This window comes from Mustela putorius, unplaced genomic scaffold, assembly GCF_011764305.1.
Source record: "Mustela putorius furo isolate JIRA1106 unplaced genomic scaffold, ASM1176430v1.1 tig00000196_pilon_pilon_pilon, whole genome shotgun sequence".
NCBI lineage: Eukaryota > Metazoa > Chordata > Mammalia > Carnivora > Mustelidae > Mustela > Mustela putorius.
In genome coordinates, this window is record NW_025421310.1 from 1,452,250 (window position 1) to 1,476,947 (window position 24,698).

The 24,698-nt window shown below is 50.6% G+C and overlaps 1 protein-coding gene across 5 annotated transcripts in view; it reads left to right on the forward strand.

The window, feature by feature from the left end:
- SPTBN4 (spectrin beta, non-erythrocytic 4) overlaps window positions 1–24,698 on the forward strand; it is a 71,020-nt gene that overhangs the window by 3,732 nt on the left and 42,590 nt on the right. For all 5 annotated transcript variants that reach the window (XM_045076823.1, XM_045076825.1, XM_045076827.1 and 2 more), the window contains 12 exons: window positions 11,010–11,161; window positions 12,277–12,450; window positions 14,219–14,310; window positions 15,277–15,357; window positions 16,509–16,624; window positions 18,426–18,538; window positions 18,633–18,820; window positions 18,895–19,012; window positions 19,279–19,437; window positions 20,026–20,328; window positions 20,586–20,736; window positions 22,912–23,860. In XM_045076823.1, coding sequence (XP_044932758.1) covers window positions 11,010–11,161; window positions 12,277–12,450; window positions 14,219–14,310; window positions 15,277–15,357; window positions 16,509–16,624; window positions 18,426–18,538; window positions 18,633–18,820; window positions 18,895–19,012; window positions 19,279–19,437; window positions 20,026–20,328; window positions 20,586–20,736; window positions 22,912–23,860 — 2,596 coding nt within the window. The remainder of the gene's footprint in view (window positions 1–11,009; window positions 11,162–12,276; window positions 12,451–14,218; window positions 14,311–15,276; window positions 15,358–16,508; window positions 16,625–18,425; window positions 18,539–18,632; window positions 18,821–18,894; window positions 19,013–19,278; window positions 19,438–20,025; window positions 20,329–20,585; window positions 20,737–22,911; window positions 23,861–24,698) is intronic.

The following is a 24,698-nucleotide window of genomic DNA, read 5'->3' on the forward strand; positions in this document are numbered from 1 at the left end:
TCTGCTTCCCTTCCTCCCTCTCTGCCTGCCTCTGCCTACTTGTGATCTCTGTCTGTCAAATAAAATAAATAAAAATCTAAAAAAATATATCATAGTATCAGACTCTTTGAGCCTTAAAAACTATGATCTCATCCACAAAATATTTATTCAGTGCCTGCTCTGTGCCTGACCTGTGTTGGACAATATAAGGGACATGATGGTGACTGAGCCAGCCCCTAGGGCTCCCAGGCCACTGAGAGAGTTAGATCCAGCCAGAGAGTAATGACCCTGAGTAGTCAGGGCCTGGATGGTCTGGGAAGGGAAAGCACAGATGACATCCCTGCTTCAGTCCAGGGGACTTCCCTGGAGGAAGCCAGAGGGCTTCCTGGAGGAGGAGGTACTGAAGATGAGCCCCAAAAGGATGAATAATAGTGAACCCTGGGGTGGAGAGTGGAAGAGTATTCCAGGCAGAGGAACAGCATATGTAAGACCTTCAAAACTTGGGAGTGGCTAGATTGAAGTAATAAGGAAATGACAGTGAGAAAGGAGGCAGTGGGAGTCAGAGCCTGAGGACCCTATAAGCCACCATGCAGGGTATGAGGGCACTGGGGAGCTATGGTAAGAGTTTAAGCAGAGGTGGGATGTGAATGTGGGGATCAATCAAGGACTCTTCGCATCTGAGAAGAATATCAGTGCCAAATACCACAGACAGATAAACATCTAGTCCAGGGAAATAATTGGTTCCCTGTAAGAAAAATAAATTCTCATACATTCCCTGTGTCTACTTAAATTATTATATCTATAATTTTCCTAAATGCAACAAACCCACAACTCTGTTTCTGTCTCTCATGCCTACAGTTCTCTAAAACTAAAACATGTTATACTGGACTCCAGAACCAAAGTGCAAAATCAGTTAACAGTCAGCTTGGAGCACCTGGGTGGCTCAGTTGTTAACTGTCTGCCTTCAGCTCAGTTCATGATCCCAGGGTCCTGGGATTGAGCCCTTTGTTGGACTCCCTGCTCGACAGGGAGTCTGCTTCTCTCTCTCCCCATCTCTTCACCCAGCCCGTGCTCACTCTTTCTCAAATAAATCAATACAATATTTTTTTTAAAAAAAGATTTTATTGATTTATTTGACAGACAGAGATCACGTAGGCAGAGAGGCAGGCGGGGGTTGGAGGAGCAGGCTCCTTGCTAAGCAGAGAGCCTGATGCAGGGCTCGATCCCAGGACCCTGAGATCATGACCTGAGCCAAAGGCAGAGGCTTTAAACCCACTGAGCCACCCAGCTGCCCCCATCAATAAAATCTTTTAAAAAAAGATTCAGCTTAAAGTAACTTCAGGATGCTGTTTATGCTGTTTAAATGATGTTGCTGCTCAAAATCCTGACATTGTGACATGGATCGTGAGGGTGCATTTTCTTTTGCATCCGTTTCCTTATAGTTTTTCTCTCATGCTTTTTCTCTATTCAGACTATAAGTCCAAACCTTTGAGCAGAGTCCTGAGTAACATGCTTTCATAGGAACATGTTTGAGAAAATTGTCTGGACCCCATGCTCAAAAGAGTTCCCTTAATGATGTTCCCCAGTTTGTGGCTTGTTGTCTTTATCAGTCTATGGGAGGATCCTCTCTTCCTCTTCATCTGTTCATTTACTCTCTTTGCTTTTTAACATTTTTTTAAAAAGGAACCTCTATGCCCAACATGGGGCTTGAACTCAAAATCCCAAGATGAAAACTCTTGGGTTCTACCAACTGAGCCAGCCAGGCGCCCCTATTCCCACATCTCACACCAATGCCTTCTCCCCTATGGGCAACCATTCTAATCATTTGTTTGTTTGTTTGAAGAACAGTCTATCTGCTTATTTTTATTTTTATTTGTTTTTTTAGAGAGAGAACATGCATGCATGTGCTCTAGCGGGGTTGGAGGAGGGGCAGAGAGAGAGGGAGAGAGAACCCCAGGCCGGCTCCACATTCAATACAGAGACCACTGTGGGGGTTCGATCCTACCACCCTGAGATGAAGACCTGAGCTGAAATTAAGAGTCAGTCACTTAATCGACTGAAACATCCAGGCATGCCCCACCCCCCATTCTGATAGCTTTTTTTTTTTTTTAAGATTTTATTTATTTATTTGAGAGAAAGAGATCACAAGTAGGCAGAGAGGCAGGCAGAGAGAGAGAGGAGGAAGCGGGCTCCCCGCTGAGCAGAGAGCTTGATGCGAGACTCGATCCCAGGATGCTGAGATCATGACCTTAGCCGAAGGCAGAGACTTAACCCACTGAGCCACCCAGGCACCCCCATTCTGGTAGTTTTAATGCAAATGATTATCTTTGCATGCCGATGATTTTGCAAAATGTACGTTGCAATTAGTGTGCACATATACGTATATTTTAACTGTTCATTAAAGTATGACATGCACACAAAAAGATAAATTGTGAGTGTCCAGCATTTCCACAGGTGAGCACCCTCTGGTAACCAATCCCCAGATAAAGGAAACAGAATATGACTGCCCCAGGGAAGCCCACCTCGGGCTGCCTCTCTCACTACATCGCAAAAGTAAACACTATGCTAACTTCTAAGAGCACACCCTGGTTAGGCTGGTGTTTGAACTTCATATGAATCGAATCCTAAAGCATGTACCCCTTTGTGTCTGGCTTTATTCACTCACCACTGTGCTGATAAGATTCGACCGTGTCTATCTGTCCTTGTTGGGTCTCCCTTTTCATTGCTGTATAGTATTCTACAGTGTGACTGTGCCATAGTTTATCCATTTACAGGTTGATGAGGATTGGGGTTACTCCTCTTTTAAGGTTATCCTAAGCTAAACTATTGCAAACCCGTAATTCCCAGTATTTCAAACTATTACAAACTGTTGCTGCTGGTGGGCGTAAGCCTTCATTTCCACCCAGGAGGGAAAGTGTTGGGTCATAGGGTAGGTGTATATCAAACTTGAATGGAAACTGCTGGTTTGTGTCATTTTGTATTCCCACCAGCTGTGTATGAGGGATTCACTTACTGTACCTCCAACCCTTCGGATGGTCAGTCTTTTTTATTTTAGCCATTCTGATGGGTGTTCATTCCATTGTGGTTTTAATTTACATTTTCCTGGTCACTAATAACAACTAGTGAAGTTGACTAGCTTTTCATATCTTTTGTTTTGTTTTTAAAGATTTTATATATTTATTTGACAGACAGAGATCACAAGTAGACAGAGAGGCAGGCAGAGAAAGAGGAGGAAGCAGGATCCATGCTGAGCAGAGAGCCTGATACAGGGCTAGAGCCCAGGACCCTGGCAGAGGCTTAACCCACTGAGCCACCCAGGCACCCCACTTTTCATATGTTTACTGACTATTTGGATAGCTTCCTGTGAAGTGCCTGGTCAAGTCATTTGCTTATTTGTATTTTAATTTTCCTGCCTTTTTCTCATTGTTTTATGGGAGTTCTTATATATCCTGGGTACAAGTCCTTTGTCAGATAGATGTGTTGTGAATATTTTCTCCCACTGTGTGGCTTGTCTTTTTATTCTTTTAAGGTTGCCTCTTGATGAGCAGTGTTTCTCTCTTTTTTTTTTTTTTAAGATTTTACTTATTTATTTGAGAGAGGGAGAGCACGAGAAGGGGGAGGGGCAGAAGGAGAGGAGAAACCAGGCTCTCCGCTGAGCAGGGAGCCCGATGATGTGGGCCTTGATCCCAGGACCCTGAGATCATGACCTGACACAGAAGGCAGAGGCTTAACTGACTGAGCCACCCAGGCTCCCCGATGAACAGTATTTCTTAATTTAAATATAGTCTAATCAAATCATTAGTAATTATTTCCTGTGTGGCTAACACTTAGTGTTTGAAGAAATCTTTGCTTACTTCAAGGTCATAGAGATTTTTTTTTTAAGGAAACCTTTTTTTTTCTTTTAAGATTTTATTTATTTGACAGAGATCACAAGTAGGCAGAGAAGTAGGCAGACAGGGGGCAGGAAGCAGGCTCCCCGCTGAGCAGAGAGCCCGACGTGGGGCTCAATCCCAGGATCCTGAGACCATGACCTGAGCCGAAGACAGAGGCTAAACCCACTGAGCCACCCAGGTGCCCCTGGTGATATTTTTTTATGTTTTCTTCTAAAGGTCTTATTTGATCCTTTCACATTTAGACTTATAAGCCAGCTGATATTTACTGTATTTATTACTGTGTACAGTGTGGAGTGTCAGTCAAGGTTCTTATTTTTGCCACATGCAAATCCAGTCGACTCCATTCCATTTATTGAAGACTTTCTTTTCCTTACTGAACTGCAGTTTGACGGTTAAAAATCCGAGAGTTCTATGTACATGAATTTGTGCATGCAAACATTTTTTTTTAAGATTTTATTTATTTATTTGACAGAGAGAGATCACAAGTAGTCAGAGAGGCAGGCAGAGAGAGAGGAAGGGAAGCAGGCCCCCCGCTGAGCAGAGAGCCCAATGCGGGACTCGATCCCAGGACCCTGAGATTATGACCTGAGCCGAAGGCAGCGGCTTAACCCACTGAGCCACCCAGGCGCCCCTGTTTTTAAGTAAGCTCTAGGCCCAACATGGGGCTTGAACTCCGAACGCTGAGATCAAGAGTACCATGCTCTGCCCACTGAGCCAGCCAGATGCCCCTAAGATTACAGTTTTTGCATTGTTTCCCCATTCAGCACTATGCCTTAAGACTCAGCCATGTGGGGGCACCTGAGGGGCTTAGTTGGTTAAGAGTCTGACTCGATTTCAGTTTGGGTCATGATCTCAGGGTCCTGGGATTAAACCCTGGGACAGGCTCCTCATTGAGCATGGAGTATGCCTGGGATTCTCTCTTGCCTTCTCCCTCTGCCACTCCCCACTTGTGCCCCCCCTCAAGTAAAATAAAATAAAAATCTTTAAAAAAGGAAAGACTCAGCCATGTGGCGGTGTGTGCATCGATTTTACTGCTTGTAACCGCTACATGGAGGCTATAGTATGAACTCACTGTATCCAGTTTTCCCAGTGATGGACAACGAGGCTTTCTTGAACGGCCAACCTGCCCCTACCCCCTACTCCCCAAATAACATTGCATTGGACATCCTCCTCCATCCTCCTTATAAAGTAGCATGGAAAAGTTTATAGCACTTAAGCACAGGGAAAGAACTGCTCTGTCATGGGGGTATGCCCTAATTTCATTTGACTCCCAGGGCTTCCAAGATGGCTGCCCCAGTGTGTGACTCCCACCAGCAGGCACATTTCACCACTACTCGTGGCTTCCTAACTTTTCTCAGACCAGTAGCCAAACATGATTGACATGCTAAGTGTCGCTTTCCCCATAACCCATAATGAATAAAAGCATAGTTTGTTATTCCTCAGCTCTGTGAAAGTCTCAGTGTATGAAAGAGAAGAGTACGCTGAAGTCTTATTTTAAGGAAATTGTTTTGCCTCTGACTAGAGACTACCACAGCAGAGAAGACATATAAATGACAACTCATGGGACGCCTGGGTGGTGCAGTTGGTTAAGCCTCTACCTTGGGCTCAGGGCATGATCTCAGGGTCCTAGGATTGAGTCCCGTGTCAGGCTTCCTGCTCAGCAAGAACCCTTCTCCTCCCTCTGCCAAATAAATAAATGCAATCTTAAAAAATAGTTATATAAAAAAATGACAACTTACTATGAACACAATGGCAGGAGTAGGACGGTTGTCATTTGGCTTGGAGTCTTGACAACCCAAAGGCATGAATGCCAGCTAGAGTCCCGGCAGGAAGCAGATGACTCCCCTCAAGGGGGTAAAATTGCGGAGAGCTTAACAAAGGGACTAATTACAGAGGTGTGGCCAAGGCTATAGGAACCTACAAGGCCAGGGGACACCCCAGGGACTGGGGCAGGGCAAGGAGTGGTGAGAGGGCAGAGGGCTCCCAACTTGGGGGTTTAGAGAGAGGAACCAGATGCTGTTGTAAGCAGGGAGGGAATAAATTCCTCAGCCCTTCCTTTATCCTCTTTTTTTTTTTTTTTTAATTTAATTTCTTTACTTGCGTGATCGAGAGAGACCATGTAGAGAGAGAGGGAGAATGTCAAACAGACTCTCAGCTGAGAGCAGACTCCAACTCATGGCTCAGGGCTGGATCTTAGGACCCTGAGATCATGACCTGAGCCCAAATCAAGAGTCAGACACTCAACCAGCTGAGCCACCCAGGTGCGCTACCCACTTCTCCTCTAATCTCCTGCTAGCCAAACCCAACACAGGGTCTGAGGCCTTTGAGGGCTACGGAGCCCATTCATAACAGCCCCCACGGGCAGTCTCCCTGGGCCCAGAGCACGTGCAGAATAGTAGAGGCAGGCACCCGAGGGGTAAATGGAAGATACCCTCCATGGTAGCCAAACACATTCACCAGCAGAGTAAACATCCAGTGTCAGCTGAGGTCAGAAGGGGCACTTGGGGACATACCTCGTTTCCTCCACTGTGGTTTTTCTTTTTTCTTTTTCTTCCTTAATTTAAGGTTTCTTTATTTAGGGGCACCTGGGTGGTTCAGTCAGTTAAGCATCTGCCTTCAGCTCAGGTCATGACTCCAGGGTCCTGGGATTGAGTCCCGTATCTGGATCCCTGCTTCTCCCTCTCCCTCTGTTGCTCCCCCTGCTTGTGCTTTCTCTGTCAAATAAATAAATAAGTAAACAAATAAACAAAGAAAGAAATAAAATCTTTAAAAAAAAGAAAAATATTTATTTGAGAGAAAGTGAGCACACATGCGAGTGGGGGGAGGGGTAGAGGGATTGAATCTTCAAGCTGACTCCCTGCTGATAGTACAGACTAGTGTAGGGCTGATCTCACAGCTCCTGAGATCCAGGATCTGAGCTGAAACCAAGAGTCCAAAGCTTAATTGACTGAGCCACCCAGGCGCCCCACCCACACTGTTTTGTTTCTTTTTATTTTATAGAGTTTATTTATTTATTTGACAGAGAGAGAGAGAACACAAGCAGGGGGAGTAGCAGAGGGAGAGGGAGAAGCACGGTCTCTGCTGAGCAGGAAGCCTAATGCAGGGTTCGATCCCAGGACCCTGGGATCATGACCTGAGCTGAAGGCAGATACTTAACTGAATGAGCCACCCAGGCTCCCCCCAATAATTAGTTAAAATAAACAAGATAAACAAGTAATTTAAAATAAAAAAAGTAATTTAAATAAACAAGATATTTCTTATGGATTTACTATTAGTTTCTGCATACTCACTTTTTTTTTTAAAGGTTTCATTTATTTATTTGACAGAGAGAGAGATCACAAGTAGGCAGAGAGGCAGGCAGAGAGAGAGGGAGAAGCAGGCTCCCCACAGAGCAGAGAGCCTGATGAGGGGCTTGATCCCAGGACCCTTAGATCATGACCTGAGCTAAAGGCAGAGGCCCAACCCACTGAGCCACCCAGGCACCCCTCTGTATTTACTTTCAAATGAGAAGTAAACATTCAAGATCTTGTTTAAAGTAAAAAAAACAAAAACAAAACAGGACAGTCAGTGGATACTTTCTAGCAATGTCCATACGTTTTCACTGCCAGAATCACATGCAGTATTTAATATTACAAAAAGGGTGCTTGGATGGCTCAGTTAGTGCAGCATGAGACTCTTGATCTCTGGGTCATGAGTTCGAGCCCCATGTTGGGGGTAGAGTTTACTTAATAACAAAAATAAATCATGGGGCACCTGGGTGGCTCAGTTGTTAGACTCTTGATTTCAATTCAGGTCATGATTTCTGGGTTGTGGGATCGAGCCGTGTGTCTGGTTCCGTGCTCAGTAGGGAGTCTGCTTGGCCCTCTCCCTCTGCTCCTCCCCTCCACTTGCTTGTTTGTGCGCGTGCGCTCTCTCTCTCTCTCATAAATGAATAAATAAATAAAATCTTTACAAAAAATATTACAAAAGGTAAATTTTTTGAAAAAATAAATTATTGACAGATTTCAAACAGTTAAAAAGGGAAATAGACTGGCTATTCAAATCTTGTTTCCTGCACTAATAGAAACTTAGAAGTATAATAATTAAGTTATTTAGTAATGAAATGCATACCATGCCCCTGAGCCGTTGCAACAGACCCAGCAATGCAACGCCTTAAAGGAGATAGAGGTTTATGTCTCCCTCCTGGATAATTCTGACACGAGCAGCCTCATGGGCAGAGGACGCTCTGGTCCAAGCAGTCAACCTTCTTCTGTCCTGTGCCCTGTGGACCTTGTTTTCAAGCCTGTGGGAGTTGGGGGAAGAGAATGGAAGGCCAGGTAGTAAGCTTCCTGATCTGGTAACACTTTAAATTGGGAAATAATCATAGATCCACACAAAGTTGCAGAGAAAGTACAGATGATAAAAAGACTCACCTAAGGGCGCCTGGGTGTCTCAGTTGTTAAGTATCCAGCTTTTGGTTTCATTCAGCTCAGGTCACGATTGCATGGGTGATGGGGTCAAGCCCCATGTCAGGCTCCGTGCTCTGCACAGTCTGCTTGTCCCCCTCCCTCTGCCCCTCCCTGGCTTGTTCTCTCTCTCTCTCTCAAGGAAATAAATAAAATCTTTTTTAAAAAATAAAAAATAGGAGTGCCTGGGTGGCTCAGTCAGTTAAGCATCTGCCTTTGGCTCAGGTCATGATTCCAGGGTCCTGGGATGAGGCCTGCATCAGGCTCCCTGCTCAACAGAGAACCAGCTTCTCCTTTTCCCCCATGCCTGCTGCTTCCCTGTTTGTGTGTGCTCTCTCTGTCAAATAAATAAATAAAATTTAAAAATAAAAAATAAATAAAAAGATTCACCCAATTTAAATATGGGCAAAGGATTTGCATAGATGTCTCTCCAAGGAAGATACACAAATGGCCAATAAACACATGAGAAGAGGTTTACCGTCATTAGTCACCAGGGAAATGCAAATCAGAACCACATTAAGAGACTGGTTCATACCATTCTAATGGCCATGATCAGATAGGAAATAGCAAGGAGTGGTGAGGATGTGGGGACACTGGGACCCTTGTCCATTGCTGGTGGGAATGGAAAATGGTGCAGCCACTTTGGAAAACAGTCTGGCAGTTCTTCAAAAGGTTAATCCTAGAGGTGCCTGGGTGGCTCGGTCAGTTGAGCATCTGACTCTCGATTTCAGCTCAGGGCATGATCTCAGGGTCCTAAGATTGAGCCTCCCCTTCCCCCTCATTGGCTCTGCATTGAGCAGGGAGCCTACTTGGTATTCTGTCTCTCTCTCTCCCTCTGCCCTCCCCCCTGTGCGTGCTCTCTCTCTCATAAGTAAATAATTATTTGTTTTTTTGTTTTTTTTTTAAGATTTTATTTATTTATTTGACAGACAGAGATCATAAGCAGGCAGACAGGCAGAGAGAGGGAGAGGAGGAAGCAGGCTCCCTGCAGAGCAGAGAGCTCGATGCGGGACTCGATCCCAGGACCCTGAGATCATGACCTGAGCCGAAGGCAGCGGCTTAACCCACTGAGCCACCCAGGCGCCACAATAATTATTTGTTTTTAAAGGTCAACCATAGAGTTAACATAGAGCCCAAGTATTTCACTCCCAGGTATATGCTCAAGATAACTGAAAACATGTGTCCACACAAAGCCGTAGGTACCCAAATGTTCATAGCCGCATTATTCATAATTGCCACAAAGTGGAAGCAGCTCCAATGTTCATCCGCAGGAGAATAGATGAGTTAAATGCAGGCTGTCCGCGGAATGTCTATTATTTAGCCATCAAAAAGAAATAAAGTACTGACACATGCCACAACACGGACGAACCTTGAGGACACTAAACGAAAGAAGCCAGACACCGAAAAGGTCATATATTGTATGATTCCATTGATATGAAATGCCCAGAATAGGTAAATCCATAGAGACAGAAAATAGATTAATAGTTTCCTAGGGCTGGGAGAAGGTGGAATGGGGAGCGACTGCTCCTAGGCACAGGGTTTTTTCTTGGAGGGATGAAAATGTTCTGATATTAGATGGTGATGTGGGCTGCACAGCCCTTTGAAAATACTAAAAATCACTGAATTTACGCTTTGAAAGGGTGAATTTTATAGCATGGGAATTATAGTTCACACTAAAGCTGTTGTTAAAAAAAAAGGATGGGCACTTGGGTGGCTCAGCTGGCAGAGTGTCTCACACTTGATCTCAGATCAGGTTTTGATCTAAGGGTAGTGAGTTCGAGCCTGGTGTTGGGCTTGGTCGAGGAGCCTACCTAACCAGCTGAGCCACCCAGGCGCCCCTTGGTGGAGCCTACTTTAAAAAAAAAGGTAGTAGGAGAGGTTCCCAACTAACGTCTTTGTCAGTGAGGCAGCAGTTGAGCAGCTGCACAAATTCCTCCACCCCCTCCTGTTGGCAGTCACTTGCCTACTCTGCACCCTAGAGATGTGGGAAACTCGGGGTCCAGCTGGCAGTCCAACTACCACAGGGTGGGGGTTCGGGTGTGTGTGTGACATGGTTCCTGTCCTCAGGGTGCATTCTTACTAGAGTATTCCTTCCTCTTCATCCCCCACACCTGGCCAGTGCCAAGTCTTATTTTTTTCATCTGTGACTAACTCTTCAGTATGTACCCTTCTCCCATTCCCAGCTTCTGCCCTCTCCACTTGTCCTCTCTCTCCAGAATTGCTTCCCCAGTCTCCCCCCTGAGCTGCCATTCTTGCGCTCTCTGACCTACCCTCCCCACTCTCCACCACACAACTAAAACACAACTGAAACACAACTCTTATTCTGCCCCACCCCCTCCTTAACTTTCCATAGCTCCCTAGTGTAGTATCTGTGCCCCCCATAAACTGAGCTCTGGGAGGGAAGGCCTGTTTGTATTCAGAGCCTAGAACATAGTAAGTCCTCAATTATTGATTGACAAAATGAACAGGGCCAACTGGATGAGAATCCGGGAAGGCTTCTTGCGGGAAGTGGTAATCTCAGTAAAGCTTTAAAGGACCTGTCTCTAGGTGGGCAGCGAAGGGTTTGTGTGCAAAGCCCTGATTGTTGCAAGCTGGGCCAAAAGAGCGTTTGGGCCCGAGGGGAGGGCTGGGGAGAAGCTGCAAAAGGGGGAGGTACTGGGGATGCGGGAGCTCCTCAGAGCCCATCTTTCAGATGAGCGCGAGGCCGTGCAGAAGAAGACCTTCACCAAGTGGGTGAACTCACACCTCGCCCGAGTCGGCTGCCACATCGTGGACCTCTACGCCGACCTCCGCGACGGCTTTGTGCTCACGCGGCTCTTGGAAGTGCTGTCCGGGGAGCAGCTGGTGAGGGGACCTGAGGGCCTGGGGGAAGGCCGCGACCCTGGGATAGGGGCTGGGTTATCACAGGGTCGGGCTAATGGATACCTGGAACGTCCAAGAAACCCTGGCGCGTTTGCGGCCTCCGTACTCAGGTGGGTGGGGCTATGGCCCAGAGGTGGGGCTTGAGTGAGCCTGGGGGCGTGGCTGGGAACGGAAGTGGGGATTCGGTGTAAGGTGAAGGCGGTGGTGGTGGTTCCTGCGGGCCTCTGGGCATGGGGTGGGGAGGAGCTCTGTTGGAAGGGGTGGGGCTATCGGAGAAGGGAGGGGCTTTATTAGAGGGGGCTGGCCTGCGTAGCGCCGTAGCGAGACCGAGGGCTATAAAACAGGGGCAGGACCCTGTAGCAGGGGGTTGAAGAGTGAGGGTGCGGTTGTTATCGGAAGGGGCGGCCTAGGTCATGGAAATCTGGGGCACCAGACAGAACTCTGGTGTGAGTTTGGCTTGTGGTATCGGTTGCCGTTGTATTTCTGGGCGTGGATGAGGCTTCATCGCAAACGGCGGGATTCTGACGGAACTAGAGATTTAGTAAAGGAGCTCAGAAATCCTAAAAGGCATGGCTAGAGAATAGAAACAAAGGCCACTGGAAATGCTAGAGCAGTAAACAAGGAGAGACGTAGGGGAAATAGGCGTGGCTCTTGGCAAGGACCTGAGAGAGGGAGGCTGGGGGGGGGGTGTGTGACCAAGGATCCAGTGGCCACACCAAGGTGGCCTGGGGCAGCCCTCCTTGGGGAGGGGCGGGAATACGGTTGCGGGCTTGATAAGAGGTGTGGCTATCAGGTCGGAGGCGGAGCTTCAGTTAAATGGATGGAAACAGGAAATAGAATGAGCCAAGAAGGGAACGGGCTCTTAAGAAAGGATCTGGCCAAAAGAAAAGAAAAGAAAAGAAAGAGTCTGGCTACGGGAAGGGGCAGGGCTTCTTTTAAAAGGATGGGGTCCCTGGTCCTCAAAAAGACTGCGAGGGCGTGGCCTGAGCTTGGGCACCCAGGGGGCATGGCTATGGGGGCTGGCCTCTTTGGAAGGGGTGAGGCCGAGGGCCCAGTGTTCTTGGCCAGGCCGCCCCCCAACGCCCCTGCCACCCTAGCCAAGACCCACGCGCGGTCGCATGAGGATCCACTCTCTGGAAAACGTGGACAAGGCGCTGCAGTTTCTGAAGGAGCAGCGCGTGCACCTGGAAAACGTGGGGTCGCATGACATTGTGGATGGGAACCACCGGCTGACCTTGGGGCTAGTCTGGACCATCATCCTGCGCTTCCAGGTGATCCCCAAGTGACCCCGGCCCGGTCTGCTCCCCACCGTGTGGCCTTAGGAGGGCGTCCCCCATTTACTCCCCCCACTTACTCACTCATTCATTCCAAAAATTTTTCCAATATGGGCCAGGAACCCTAATTCCCGTGGTGGGGAGGGGGTGAACATTATGATAAAAATAATATCATTATCACCACCATCACTATGATCATTTACATATTTTTTACTCTGTTCCAGACACTGTTCTAAGCACTTGGCATTTAAAAGCCCAACAACCCCATAAATTAGGTACCATTTATTGTGTTTTACCATAAGGAAAGTGAAGCCCAGAGAGGTGAAGTAATATGTCCAAGGTCACACAGCTGGGGAGTGGAGCTGGAATTAAAATCCAGGCAGTTTTGCTTTAGTTCAGAAACAAAACCGACAGATTTCTTTTCTTCTCCTTTTTTTTAACCAACAAATTTTCTGCCTCTATGGAGCTTACATTGTGGTGGGGGAGACAGACAGTAAAGAAACCCTTAAATACATAGAACAAGAGATAGATGAGAAAAGGATCAGCTTTAGGTAAGAGTTATGCAGAAAAGATTATGATAAAACAGTAAAAGAAATACAAAACATCAGGTTGATGATGCTGAGATTTTAGACTTAATGGTCAGAGAAGGGCTCTCTGGGAAGCTGATGGCTTACATGACATGAAGATGAAGGAAGAAAGCATTCCAGGCCAGAGGCACAGCATTTGCAAAGGCCCTGACTAAGTTGGGAAGGAGCTGGAATGCCAGAGATCTAGGAGGGCCACTGTGGCTAGAGAATGGGGAGGTAAGGGGGAACCAGGAAGATGAGGTCAGAAGGGTTGACAGGGCCTAGGTGATCTGAGATTAGCAATTTTGATTTTATTGTTTGAGATGGGGAGAAATTAGAGAGTTTTAACAAGAAAATAGACATAAGGATGCCAGGGTGGCTCAGTCGCTTAAGAATCTGCCTTCGGCTCTGGTCATGATTCCAGGGTCCTGGGATCAAGTCCCATATAGGGCTCCTTCCTAAGTGGGGAGCCTGCTTCTCTCTTTGCCTGCTTCTCCCCCTGCTTGTGCTCTCTCTCTGACAAATAAATAAGATCTTTAAAAAAAAAATCAAGTGGTTGGTGAAGACCTCACTGAGAGTTGACCAATGAATCAAGACCTCAAGTTGGGGTGGAGCCATGTGGGCCCCTGAGGGAAGGAACAGGCAGTGCAAAGGCCCTGTGATGGAAGGACACTGGTGATTTAATAGAAAGAACAGCAGGTCTCTAAGACAGAGCAGAGTAGGCTGTTGAAGATGAGGTCAGAGACATAATAAGGGGAAGTTTACTTTTGCCATGAGTGAGACCAACTGAGGGTCTCGAGGATGGGAGGGAGGCATGTGATCTGATCTGGGGGCTCACAGGGTCCCTCTCTGCCGTGAGAACAGATTGTGGGGGAGGAGCAGAGACACCAGCATGGAGGTGACTGTGCTAGCCCAGGCCCAGAAATGATGGTGCCTTGGATCAGAAAGTGAGCCAGATGCCAAAGTTTGGAGGCATCCCTGAAACTGACACCCTAATCCACAACCGCCTCCCCTAGCTGTAGATGTCCCAGCCCACCCAGGTCCCACTCTCACACTCCTGAACCCCCAGCCCCAGCCTGAAGCTCCCTCTCCCATCTCTTCTGTAACCGGCCACCCCCCACCCCCCAAAACGGGATCTGCCGGTGTCTCCCAGGCTCATGCCCTCCTGGTCCCAGCAGCCATGTTTTGTATCCTCACAGATTCAAGTAATCAAAATCGAGACTGAGGACAACAGAGAGACCCGCTCAGCCAAGGACGCCTTGCTCCTGTGGTGTCAGATGAAGACAGCTGGGTAAGCACACCCCCCACCTGGCGCCCCCACCTGGTAGACAGGGCCCTAACCTAATCTGGAGGGTTCGTTATGGGACAGGAATTCAAGGGGGCAGCCCAAGTCCTCAGGGTCAAAAGTTGCATCTGAAGTTAATGAAATGCTGGATAAATATGTCCACTCTTCTGACCTTGACAATAAACCCATGTAACAATCTGGAAGTCCTGGTTCAAATTTAGAACTCGGGCTCCCCAGAGAGCAATGCTGGAGAGTAGTGGACTGCCCCCAGCTTGCTTCCCTCCGTTGTCTCCCCCCCCACCTCCAGAGGCCTCATGTGCACCTGTTTGGACACCCCAGCCCTGTTCCTGAGCTGTGGCCACCCCCCGACCCTGAAAGCAACCACCCTTCAGCCTAAGAGGGTCCACCCTGGGGCTCGGGCAGCTCCAGGAAGAAGTTCCAGCTTCTGGGGACCTTTGCTGGGGCTGAGAAGGGAACTGTGCAGGCTCTGTTGGGAGGTCCCCAGGATGCTCAGTGCTCTGTCCTGTGGGAGGGGTGTGGCCTGGAACTTGGGCGCCCTCTAGAGAGCTGCCCCTGGGAGGAAGGGGAGGCCGGAATGGACGGAAACTGGGCTTTCTCTGATGTTCAGCCTTCTGGGTCTGGCAGGCTCTCTTGTAGTGCTGTCTTTCCTGGTGTCTTGTGTTTACCTCTTTGTCTGCTTTTCCTTGTTCTTCTCCCTCCCGCTTCTCTCACTCCTCCTGCCTCCTCCCCTCTCTCCTTTCTTTTCCCATCTCTGTCTATATCTTGTTTTCTCTCCCTCTCTCTGTCTTTCCATCTCCCTGCCTCAATGGATTGATGGATTAATCGTTTGATCTATCTTTCGTCTATCCACCCACCCATCCATCCATCTCTGTCTCTCTTTCTCCCTCCCTTTTTTTCCTCCTGACTGTCTCCCTCTCTCTCTGCCTCTGTCTCTCCCTTCCATGCTGCCAGTTACCCTGAGGTTAACATCCAGAATTTCACCACCAGCTGGCGGGATGGCTTGGCCTTCAATGCTCTCATTCACCGGCACAGGTACTGCCCAGACCGCCCTGCCCTGCCCCCTACCCTGCGTCCTGTGGGTACAAGCCCGCATACGTGTGCATGTAGATGACCCATGTAGACTTGAGGACCCACCCCTTCACACACACGCCCTTCACACTTGTACAAAGCACACACCCCCTATCTTCCCAACTTAGTCCAGGCCATGTATTCTGTGTACACGGGGAAACACACGTGCCCTCACACAGATGTGTATACACACTCACACTCGTGCGCATACATGGCTTGCGCCTGCTGCTTCGATGCCCCCAGGGTGGAGAGAGCTCACTTCCCCAGGGGCTGTCCTCTCTGGTGTGTGCGTGGGGGCCCCCTTCTCAGCAAGTCCTTTCTCTAGATGAGCCCCAGAGCCCTCCTTCTGCCTTTCACCCACCTTTCACACCCCCATGCGTGGCGCTGAATTGGCTGAGGGGTTGGCATCCAGACAAACTGCACCACATCGTGATCATACAGATTAGGGAAACTGAGGCCCAGAGCCCGGGAAGGACTTGCTCTGGTGTGGTGGAAGTGGAACCCCAGCTTCTTCTGCTGTAGGCACGTGTTCACTCTCAAGCCTTGCCTGTTACACATACACACTCATATACATGGGGAAACCCAGCCCCACCTCCATAGCCAGAAACCCACCAGCTCTACCCGATGGCAACATTTACTGAGCATTTCCTGTGTACCCATCATTGTTCTCAGTGCTTTCCAATAAGTCTTAATATTTAGTGAGCCCATGAAGCAGATACTAGTATTATCCCCATCTTATAGAGGAGAGAACTGAGGCACAGAGAGACAAAATAGCTTACCCAGCATGATAGCCAGGAAGTGGCTGAGCTGGGGTTTGGGCCCAGTAGACCGACTGTAGACCTCACACTTCGAACTGCTATGTGCTACTGTTTAGAAACACACCCAAGTAGTCACATAAGCCTTGCGAATGCAGTCGCGCACATGCCCTCATGCTGTTCTCACAGCCTCAGATAAATGCACAGACACGCACCAGTGCACACAGCTTTCCCTGGGCCCAGGGGGCGCCCCTCCTGCCCCTCGCTGTGGGTGGGGCTCAGACGAGGACGTCTTTCTACCCCCTTGCCCACTGGCCCTGGAGTCTGCCTGCTGCCTGCCCGCTCTGTGCCCCTGCCCAGGCCTGATCTCGTGGACTTCAGCAAACTCACCAAGTCCAACGCCAACTACAACCTGCAGAGAGCCTTCCGTACGGCTGAGCAGCACCTGGGGCTGACGCGTCTGCTGGACCCTGAGGGTGAGCCCTGCAGGGCCCCAGCTAGACTTCCTCTTGGGGGGACTCCCGACCCCAGTGCCATCCCAAACTGCACTCCATCCTGCTGCTACACCGTAGGAACCCAAGGCCTTCCAAGTCCCAGCTCCCTCCCACCCTCTCCCCTTCCTCATCTCCAATCCCTCCTCCTCCCTATCCTCCTGTCCCTTCCTTTGGCATCTCCATCTCCAACTTCAGCCTCATCCCCCTTCCTGTCTCCAGCTGAGCCCCCTCCCCTTCCCAAGCCCCTCCTGAGTCAGCTCCCCTCAAGCCCAAGCCCCTCTCCCTCCCTGACTCCAGTCCCAGCCCCAGTGCAAAGCCTGCCCCCAACATGATCCCCAACCCCTGACTTCAGCCTTGCTCCTCATCCATGATCATGCCAACACCAGTCCCCCAATCTCTGGAGTAACAGCTCTTCCCCTTCTCTGAGCATCTCCTCTGTGCCAAGCCCAGGGCCAGGAATTTAATGGAAACTTCTCCCCTTTATCCTCACACTGACCTGGTTGGATAGAACTTATCCATCCTGTTTTTAAAGGGATGGAAATGAAGGCTCAGAGAGGTGGAGTCCCTTGCCAAGGGTCACACAGCAAACCGGCAAATGGGACTTATGATAGCTGGATTCTGTGCTCAGGGCCTGGCACAAAGAAGGTGTTTGGTGGCTCTCGGTTTCAGGAGTTGGTGAAGAGTAAAGGCCAAGTGTAATAGTGTGCATTCAGTGGGCAAATCGAAATGACAATCGGAATTCGGGAAGTTTCTCCTCTGTGCCAGGCTAGTCTTTCTAATACTTATGGTGCTCCCAGGTGGCAGGCACTGTGGTTATCCTTCCTGTTACACTGGGGAAACTGAGCCTCAGAGAAGTGAGGTCTGAGGACACACGTGAGGAAGTGGTTGAATAAGGATTTAAGCACATACTGCCTACAAAGCCCATGTCCTTGACCTCTGATCTCATACATCACTTATATACTTCATAAATATTTATGGAGTTCCTACTCTGTGCTGGGCATGGCTGAGACAATGGTGAAAAAAGACAGCCATAGGGACACCTGGGTGGCTCAGTCAGTTGAGTGTCCAACTCTTGATTTCAGCTCGGGTCATGATCTCAGGGTCATGGGATCACGGCCCACCTAGTGCTCTGAGATCAGTGGGGAGTTTTCTTGAGGATTCTCTCTCCCTCTCCCTCTGCCCCTCCCCTCACTCGCATTCACTTGCACATGTGCTCTCCCTCTCCCTCTCAGAAAAATAAATACATCTTAAAAAAAAAAAAAAAGGCGTAGCCTTTGTCCCCCTGGTGCTTAAAGTCAAGCTAAGGACATGATCACATGAATGAATATTTAAATGCAAATTATAACATCTAGGAGGCAGTGATAAGATGCCATGAGGAAGACTAATAGGGATAACCAACTCTACACATGCTGAACAGGGAGGCTTATCTGAAGAAATGTAAGTTGAGTTGAGACCTGGAGGATGAAAGGGAGCTAGGCACACAAAGAGGGGACATTGTTCTACCTAGTGAAAACAGCATGTGCAAAGGCCCTGAGGCAGAAGGCAGAATGGTGTGAAATGATTATGGATCATTTCTCTGTGGTGGCTTGCATGTGTCAGATATTGTTTAATCCCATGAAGTAGATCCCCATTTGGCAGATACATAAATTATGAAAATTAAAATTAAGAAACAGAGAGGTTAGTTATCTTGGTCACACAGTTAATAAGAGTGGGTTCCCCCTCCCTGCCCGATCCATGTCAGAATGCTCACCATCATGCTCCCCCACTCTCTTTTAACCCCTAGATGTGAACATGGAGGCTCCCGATGAGAAGTCCATCATCACCTATGTGGTCTCTTTCTACCACTATTTCTCCAAGATGAAGGCCCTGGCTGTGGAGGGGAAGAGGATCGGGAAGGTTTGGGAGCCGAGGGATGGGGTGGGTGGGAGCTTGGGAACCACCTGGAGGCCTATCTGGGATGAGGCTGACCCCAGCTTCCTTTGCTGGGTAGGTCCTGGACCAGGTGTTGGAGGTGGGGAAGATCATTGAGCGCTATGAGGAGCTGGCAGCCGAGCTGCTGGCCTGGATCCACCGCACAGTCGGCCTCATCAGCAACCAGAAGTTTGCCAACTCACTGAGTGGGGTGCAGCAGCAGCTTCAGGCTTTCACGGCCTACTGCACCCTGGAGAAGCCAGTCAAGTGAGGCCCAACTCAGGAGGGAGGGTGGCAAGTGGCGGTGTGGAGGTGGGGTTCCTGAGCTCCAGCCCCTTCAGGTTTCAGGAGAAGGGGAACCTGGAGGTGCTGCTCTTCAGCATCCAGAGCAAACTGCGTGCCTGTAATCGTCGCCTCTTTGTGCCTCGGGAGGGCTGTGGCATCTGGGATATCGACAAGGTGAGGCTGAGAATGTCGGGGAGAGGCAGGGTTGCTCTGTGTGGGTGTGTAGGTTGTGCACTGCTCAAGGCAGCCATCTACAATGTAGACACCAAGGACTGGATATTCATCCTGACAATTTTCCATCAGGGAAGTGTCATGAAGGAGCAATTTTTTTTTTCCAGTTTATACAAAGGTGCTGCTTTGAGTCATCTCAGACAGAGAATCCAGGGCCATTAAAATGTGGGGTGTTGTTGGGGTCTGACTGCTTCCTCCTGTCTCCCTAGGCATGGGGCCAGCTGGAGAAGGCAGAGCACGAACGGGAGGCTGCTCTGCGGGCTGAGCTGATCAGGCAGGAGAAGCTGGAACTACTGGCTCAGAGGTTTGACCACAAGGTCGCTATGAGGGAGAGCTGGCTGAATGAGAACCAGCGCCTGGTCTCCCAGGTACTGCATGGAGGGCTTGGTTCTGGGGGAGAAGGAGGGAGAGCAGGGCTGGTGAACCTGGGACCAGAGAAGGAGACTCGATCTCCAAAGCAACAGAGAAGTGTTGGATTATTCTCCTAGGTGGCAAATGAGGATGGGAAGGGAGAACTGGTCTCCTAAGTGAGCAGTGGGGGAAGGGAGTGGGCCTGATCTCCAAGGTAACAGGAGAGTTAGGTTGGTCTCCAGGGTAACTAAAGAGGACAGAATTAGTCTCTTCAGAAATAAGGAGAGTATTTAATTAGACTCTTAGTGACAGAAGAGGTTGTGTCTGGTGTCCAGGGTAACTCGGGAGGATAGAATCAGTCTCCTAAGTAACAGGATACAGTAGGCCTGGTCCCTAGTCTCTAGGGCAATGGTAGGATGGGGACTGTTTCCTGGGTGATGAGTTTCAGGCTAGAAATGTAATGGAGACGTGTGGGGCTGGTCTCCAGGGGAACAGAGGAAGATGGGGCTGGTCTCCAGGGTAACTGGGGATGCTGAGGGCAGGGGCAGGGTAACAGGTGGATGGCTGGGGCAACATGGGTAAGTGTCTGCCCTGCCCCACCCCAGGACAACTTCGGGTATGAGCTGCCGGCGGTGGAGGCCGCCATGAAGAAGCACGAGGCCATCGAGGCCGACATTGCGGCCTACGAGGAACGGGTGCAGGGTGTGGCCGAGCTGGCCCAGGCCCTGGCGGCCGAAGGCTACCACGACGCCCGGCGCGTGGCGGCCCAGCGTGACAGCGTCCTGCGTCAGTGGGCCCTGTTGACCGGGCTGGTGGGGGCCCGGCGGACACGGCTCGAGCAGAACCTGGCCCTGCAGAAGGTCTTCCAGGAGATGGTGTACATGGTAGACTGGATGGAGGAGATGCAGGTGCGCAGGCCCAGAGGCCAAGGGTGGGCGTGGCGGGCCGGGAGGGCGAAGGAGGGCCGTAGTCACTGCAAGAGTTGTCAGGGAGCTGGAGAGGGTCGGAGAGAGAGAGAGAGATGCTGACAGGGACAGGGAGACTGAGACGGAGATCAGAGTTCAAGAGATAGGTTGGAGGAGTAGAAGAGTGACGGGGCAGTGCAGGGGTGGGACCGGCCTGTCGCGGATGCCAAGCATGTGCTCAGTGCTGCCCCCTCTGGTAGGCTCAGCTGCTGTCCCGCGAATGCGGGCAGCACCTGGTGGAGGCCGAGGACCTATTGCAGAAGCATGGACTGCTAGAGGGGGACATCGCGGCCCAGAGCGAGCGGGTAGAGGCGCTCAACGCTGCTGCCCTGCGCTTCTCTCAGCTGCAGGGTGAGTTTGGGCCCTGGTGGTGGGGTTGGAGACTGTCAGGGCTGGTGCCTGTAGAAACAGAATGACTCCTAAGAGACAGTAGGAAGGAGTGAGCTCCCTGTCTTTGAAGGCATCCAAGCACAAAATAGGATCACACTCCATTGGGGATATCATGGGGCAAACTATTGAATGGAGTGGAGGTTAGACCACATGACTTTTTCCTGCTTTGAGATTCTGCAGTAATAGGTACATTCTTATCGAGCACTTATTTTGTGCTAAGCCCTTCACAGCCAGAGGTCAGTGAATACCATAAAAAGACTGTGTAAGGTAATACATAGTCAGGACCTGTTTGGCAGGAACTGACAGAAATATCAGTTCTCTCTCTCTCTCTTTCTCTCTCTCTTTTTTTTTTTTTTTAAAGATTTTATTTATTTATTTGACAGACAGATCACAAGTAGGCAGAGTGGCAGGCAGGGAGAGAGGAGGGGAAGCAGGCTCCCCACCGAGCAGAGAGCCTGATGCAGGGCTCGATCCCAGGACCCTGAGGTCATGAACTGAGCTGAAGGCAGAGGCTTAACCCACTGAGCCACCCAGGTGCCCCAGAAATGTCAGTTCTCTTAAGGCAAAAAGGAGAGTCACTAAAATGTCCAGAGGGGCAAGTTTGGCTTCAGGCATGGCTGGATCCAGGGACTGTCCAATGATGCTTTTAAGACTCCATCTCTCTCACTGTAGTGTCTATGTTTGTGTCACTGTTGGGCCGTCTCTCCCCTTGTGATATAAATCTGGGATCATTCAGCCCCATGTTTACATCCTAGCAACTGAGGAGACCCAGCAGGAGAGACTCCTCCTTATGGATGTTTACCCCAGGAGGCTCCCTCTGTCTTCTCCTTGTGAGATATTGGCGCCTGGTAGCAGGCACCACACAAAAAGCAAAGAGGCTGGTGTGTGTGTGGGGGGGGGGGTGTTGTCATGGTGACGGGAGGCTGCACTGCCTGATATGTGGTCCAGAGATTTGGCCTCCCGATCTGCTACTTAGCTGATCCTGGGCAAGTGGCCTCCCTCCCCGAAGCTCAGTTTCTTCATCTATAAGATGGGGCTAGTAAGGATACTTGCCCCAGAGGCTGTGAGGTTGAAGCGACACTGGGCCAGGACCGGAGTCAGGTTTGGATACACAGATGCCTGTTGCTGTTGATTACTCAGTTGGATGCCTTGGTATTCAGGTCAATTTCAGTGAATGTCCAGAATTCCAGAAATGGCGCAGTCCATCTAGGGCAGTGTCTCTTACGGTGTTTTGACCCAGTAAGAAATACGTTTACCTCCTGACCCAGAGTTCACACACACACATACACACACAGGCACAAAGATTTTATTAAACAATGCTTCACCTTGTCCTGTGTGTGACATCCTGATATTTTCTATCTGTTCTATTCTGTTCCATTAAAGAAATGCTGGCTATGTGCCACTAAGTTAATTTCACAATTCTCTCATCACAAACCAGAGGTCTGGGAGGAAGGCAAACTATTTGGAGAAAAAAGGGAATTCAGATCACCCCTGGAGTTAAAAGATAAGGCAACAGAGGATGAGAGGGGGAACCCAGAAAATGGCTTAAGAATGGAGACATTTCCAGTTGCCTGGCTGGCTCAGAGGGTCGAGCATGCAACTCTTGATCTCCAGGTTGTAAGTTCGAGCCCCATGTTGGGTGTAGGGATTACTTAAAATAAAAATAAAAAGAATAGAGATGTCTCATTTCGTTCAGTCCTGAAGGAAATACAATTCACCCTAAAACATACAGATTCTAGGATTCTCTGAATCTAAGTTTCCACCCATCATTCAATCAGTAATAAGTCACTGTTTTAATTAGGTACTGCTCTGGGCTCCACTCGGTGCTGGGCAATGGTGGGGACACTGTGACGGAGACAGCCCCGGTCCCTGCCCTGGTGGGGCTCCCAGTCCTGTGAGGGTAAAATATAGGCAATGATAGGCCATAGGGGTCAGTGCCAGGATGGGGGTGCGGGGTGGGCACAGGCAAAGGGGTCAGGTCTGGGATGGGGGAAGCAGAGAAGCCTTGGGGAATCGGAGAATGTGCCTGCTCCAGACAGCGTGTCCCGGACGGGGCAGAGCAGGAGGCCTGCACCTGGCTCTAGGGCGCCCACTGGCCCGTGCGTAATCGGGGATCCTCACCTTCCCCCGGCCCAGGCTACCAGCCCTGCGACCCGCAGGTCATCTGCAACCGCGTGAACCACGTGCATGGCTGTCTGGCAGAGCTGCGGGACCAGGCGGCGCGACGACGCGCGGATTTGGAGGCCTCGCGGAGCCTGTGGGCGCTGTTGCAGGAGCTGGAGGAGGCAGAGAGCTGGGCCCGCGACAAGGAGCGCCTCCTCGAGGCGGCTGGCGGTGGCGGCGGCGGTGGCGCAGCGGGCACGGGGGGCACGGCGGGGGGCGCGCACGACCTGTCCAGCACCGCGCGCCTCCTGGCTCAGCACAAGATTCTGCAGGGCGAGCTGGGCGGGCGGCGGGCGCTGCTGCAGCAGGCCCTGCGGCGCGGCGAGGAGCTGGCTGCTACCGGCGGCGCGGTGGGCCCGGGCGCAGAGACGGTGCATCTGGCGGGCCTGGCAGAGCGCGCGGCGAGCGCCCGGCGGCGCTGGCAGCGGCTGGAAGAGGCAGCCGCGCGGCGCGAGCGGCGGCTGCAGGAGGCGCGGGCACTGCATCAGTTCGGCGCTGACCTTGACGGGCTCCTGGACTGGCTTCGTGACGCCTACCGCCTCGCAGCCGCGGGCGACTTCGGCCACGACGAGGCGTCCAGCCGCCGCCTGGCCCGTCAGCACCGCGCGCTCACTGGGGAGGTGGAGGCGCATCGCGGGCCCGTAGGCGGCCTGCGGCGTCAGTTGGCGACCCTGGGGGGCGCCAGTGGCGCCGGGCCGCTGGTGGTGGCACTGCAGGTGCGCGTGGTGGAGGCGGAGCAGTTGTTCGCCGAGGTGACAGAGGTGGCCGCGCTGCGGCGCCAGTGGCTGCGGGACGCCCTGGCCGTCTACCGCATGTTTGGCGAAGTGCACGCGTGCGAGCTGTGGATCGGGGAGAAGGAGCAATGGCTGCTGGCCATGCGCGTGCCCGATTCGCTCGACGACGTCGAGGTGGTGCAGCACCGGTGAGCACGCCCTCGTGGGACTTTGTGAGAGAGGGCCCCTTCCTCAGTTCACGCAGTCTCACCTTCCTTGGTTCAGCAGTTTCCACTTCCGCTCTGCTGGGGGTTCCAGGGGAAGGGGAATGATGGTAGTATCCACCTCGCGGGTGACATGTAATGAGTACTTATAGGATACTTCGCAAATGCTAGGGTGCAGGGAGCATTTCCGGGGCGTTTTCTATTATTATGAGGCTTATATTCACCTGGCGGGAGTTAACTGAAGCTTCTCAGGAGACATCCCAGCCTCACCCCTCCCCTGGGACTGCCACAGTTTCTGCATAGTTGCCACCTCCCTAGCTCATGAAGTAGCTCCAACCCTGTCACCTTCTCTTCCATCATTACCCTGCTTGATGTTTTTTCATAGCACTTAGCCACCCCTTGATACGTGATATGTGAGTTACTGACTCCTCTGTGGATGACTTAGTAAATGAGAAATTAGTGGTAGATCCCTTTTATTCATCCACTCATTCGTTCCCTTGATACTGACTGAGCTGTCACTGTGTTCTAGGTCTTGTGCTGGCCATCGCTGACACATAGGCCTGGTCCCTACCCTTACTGTGCCCGCAATTACCCAAGCCACAGTTTTGGGCACTGTTTTAAAAGGGGGAAGGCTATGCTCAGCTTTAAAAAGATCCCCCTGGGTGCCATGTAGTGGGTGTGTTGGAGCAGTTGAGAATGGTGGCTGGGAGCCCAGAAAGGGGCCTCAGGTGGGGCCCCGGGTGGGAGGGGACAGGACTGAACCAGGCTAGGAGGCCAAGTGGAGAGGCCATGGGGGTGAAGAGTCTGGGGAGGGCTGTTGTCG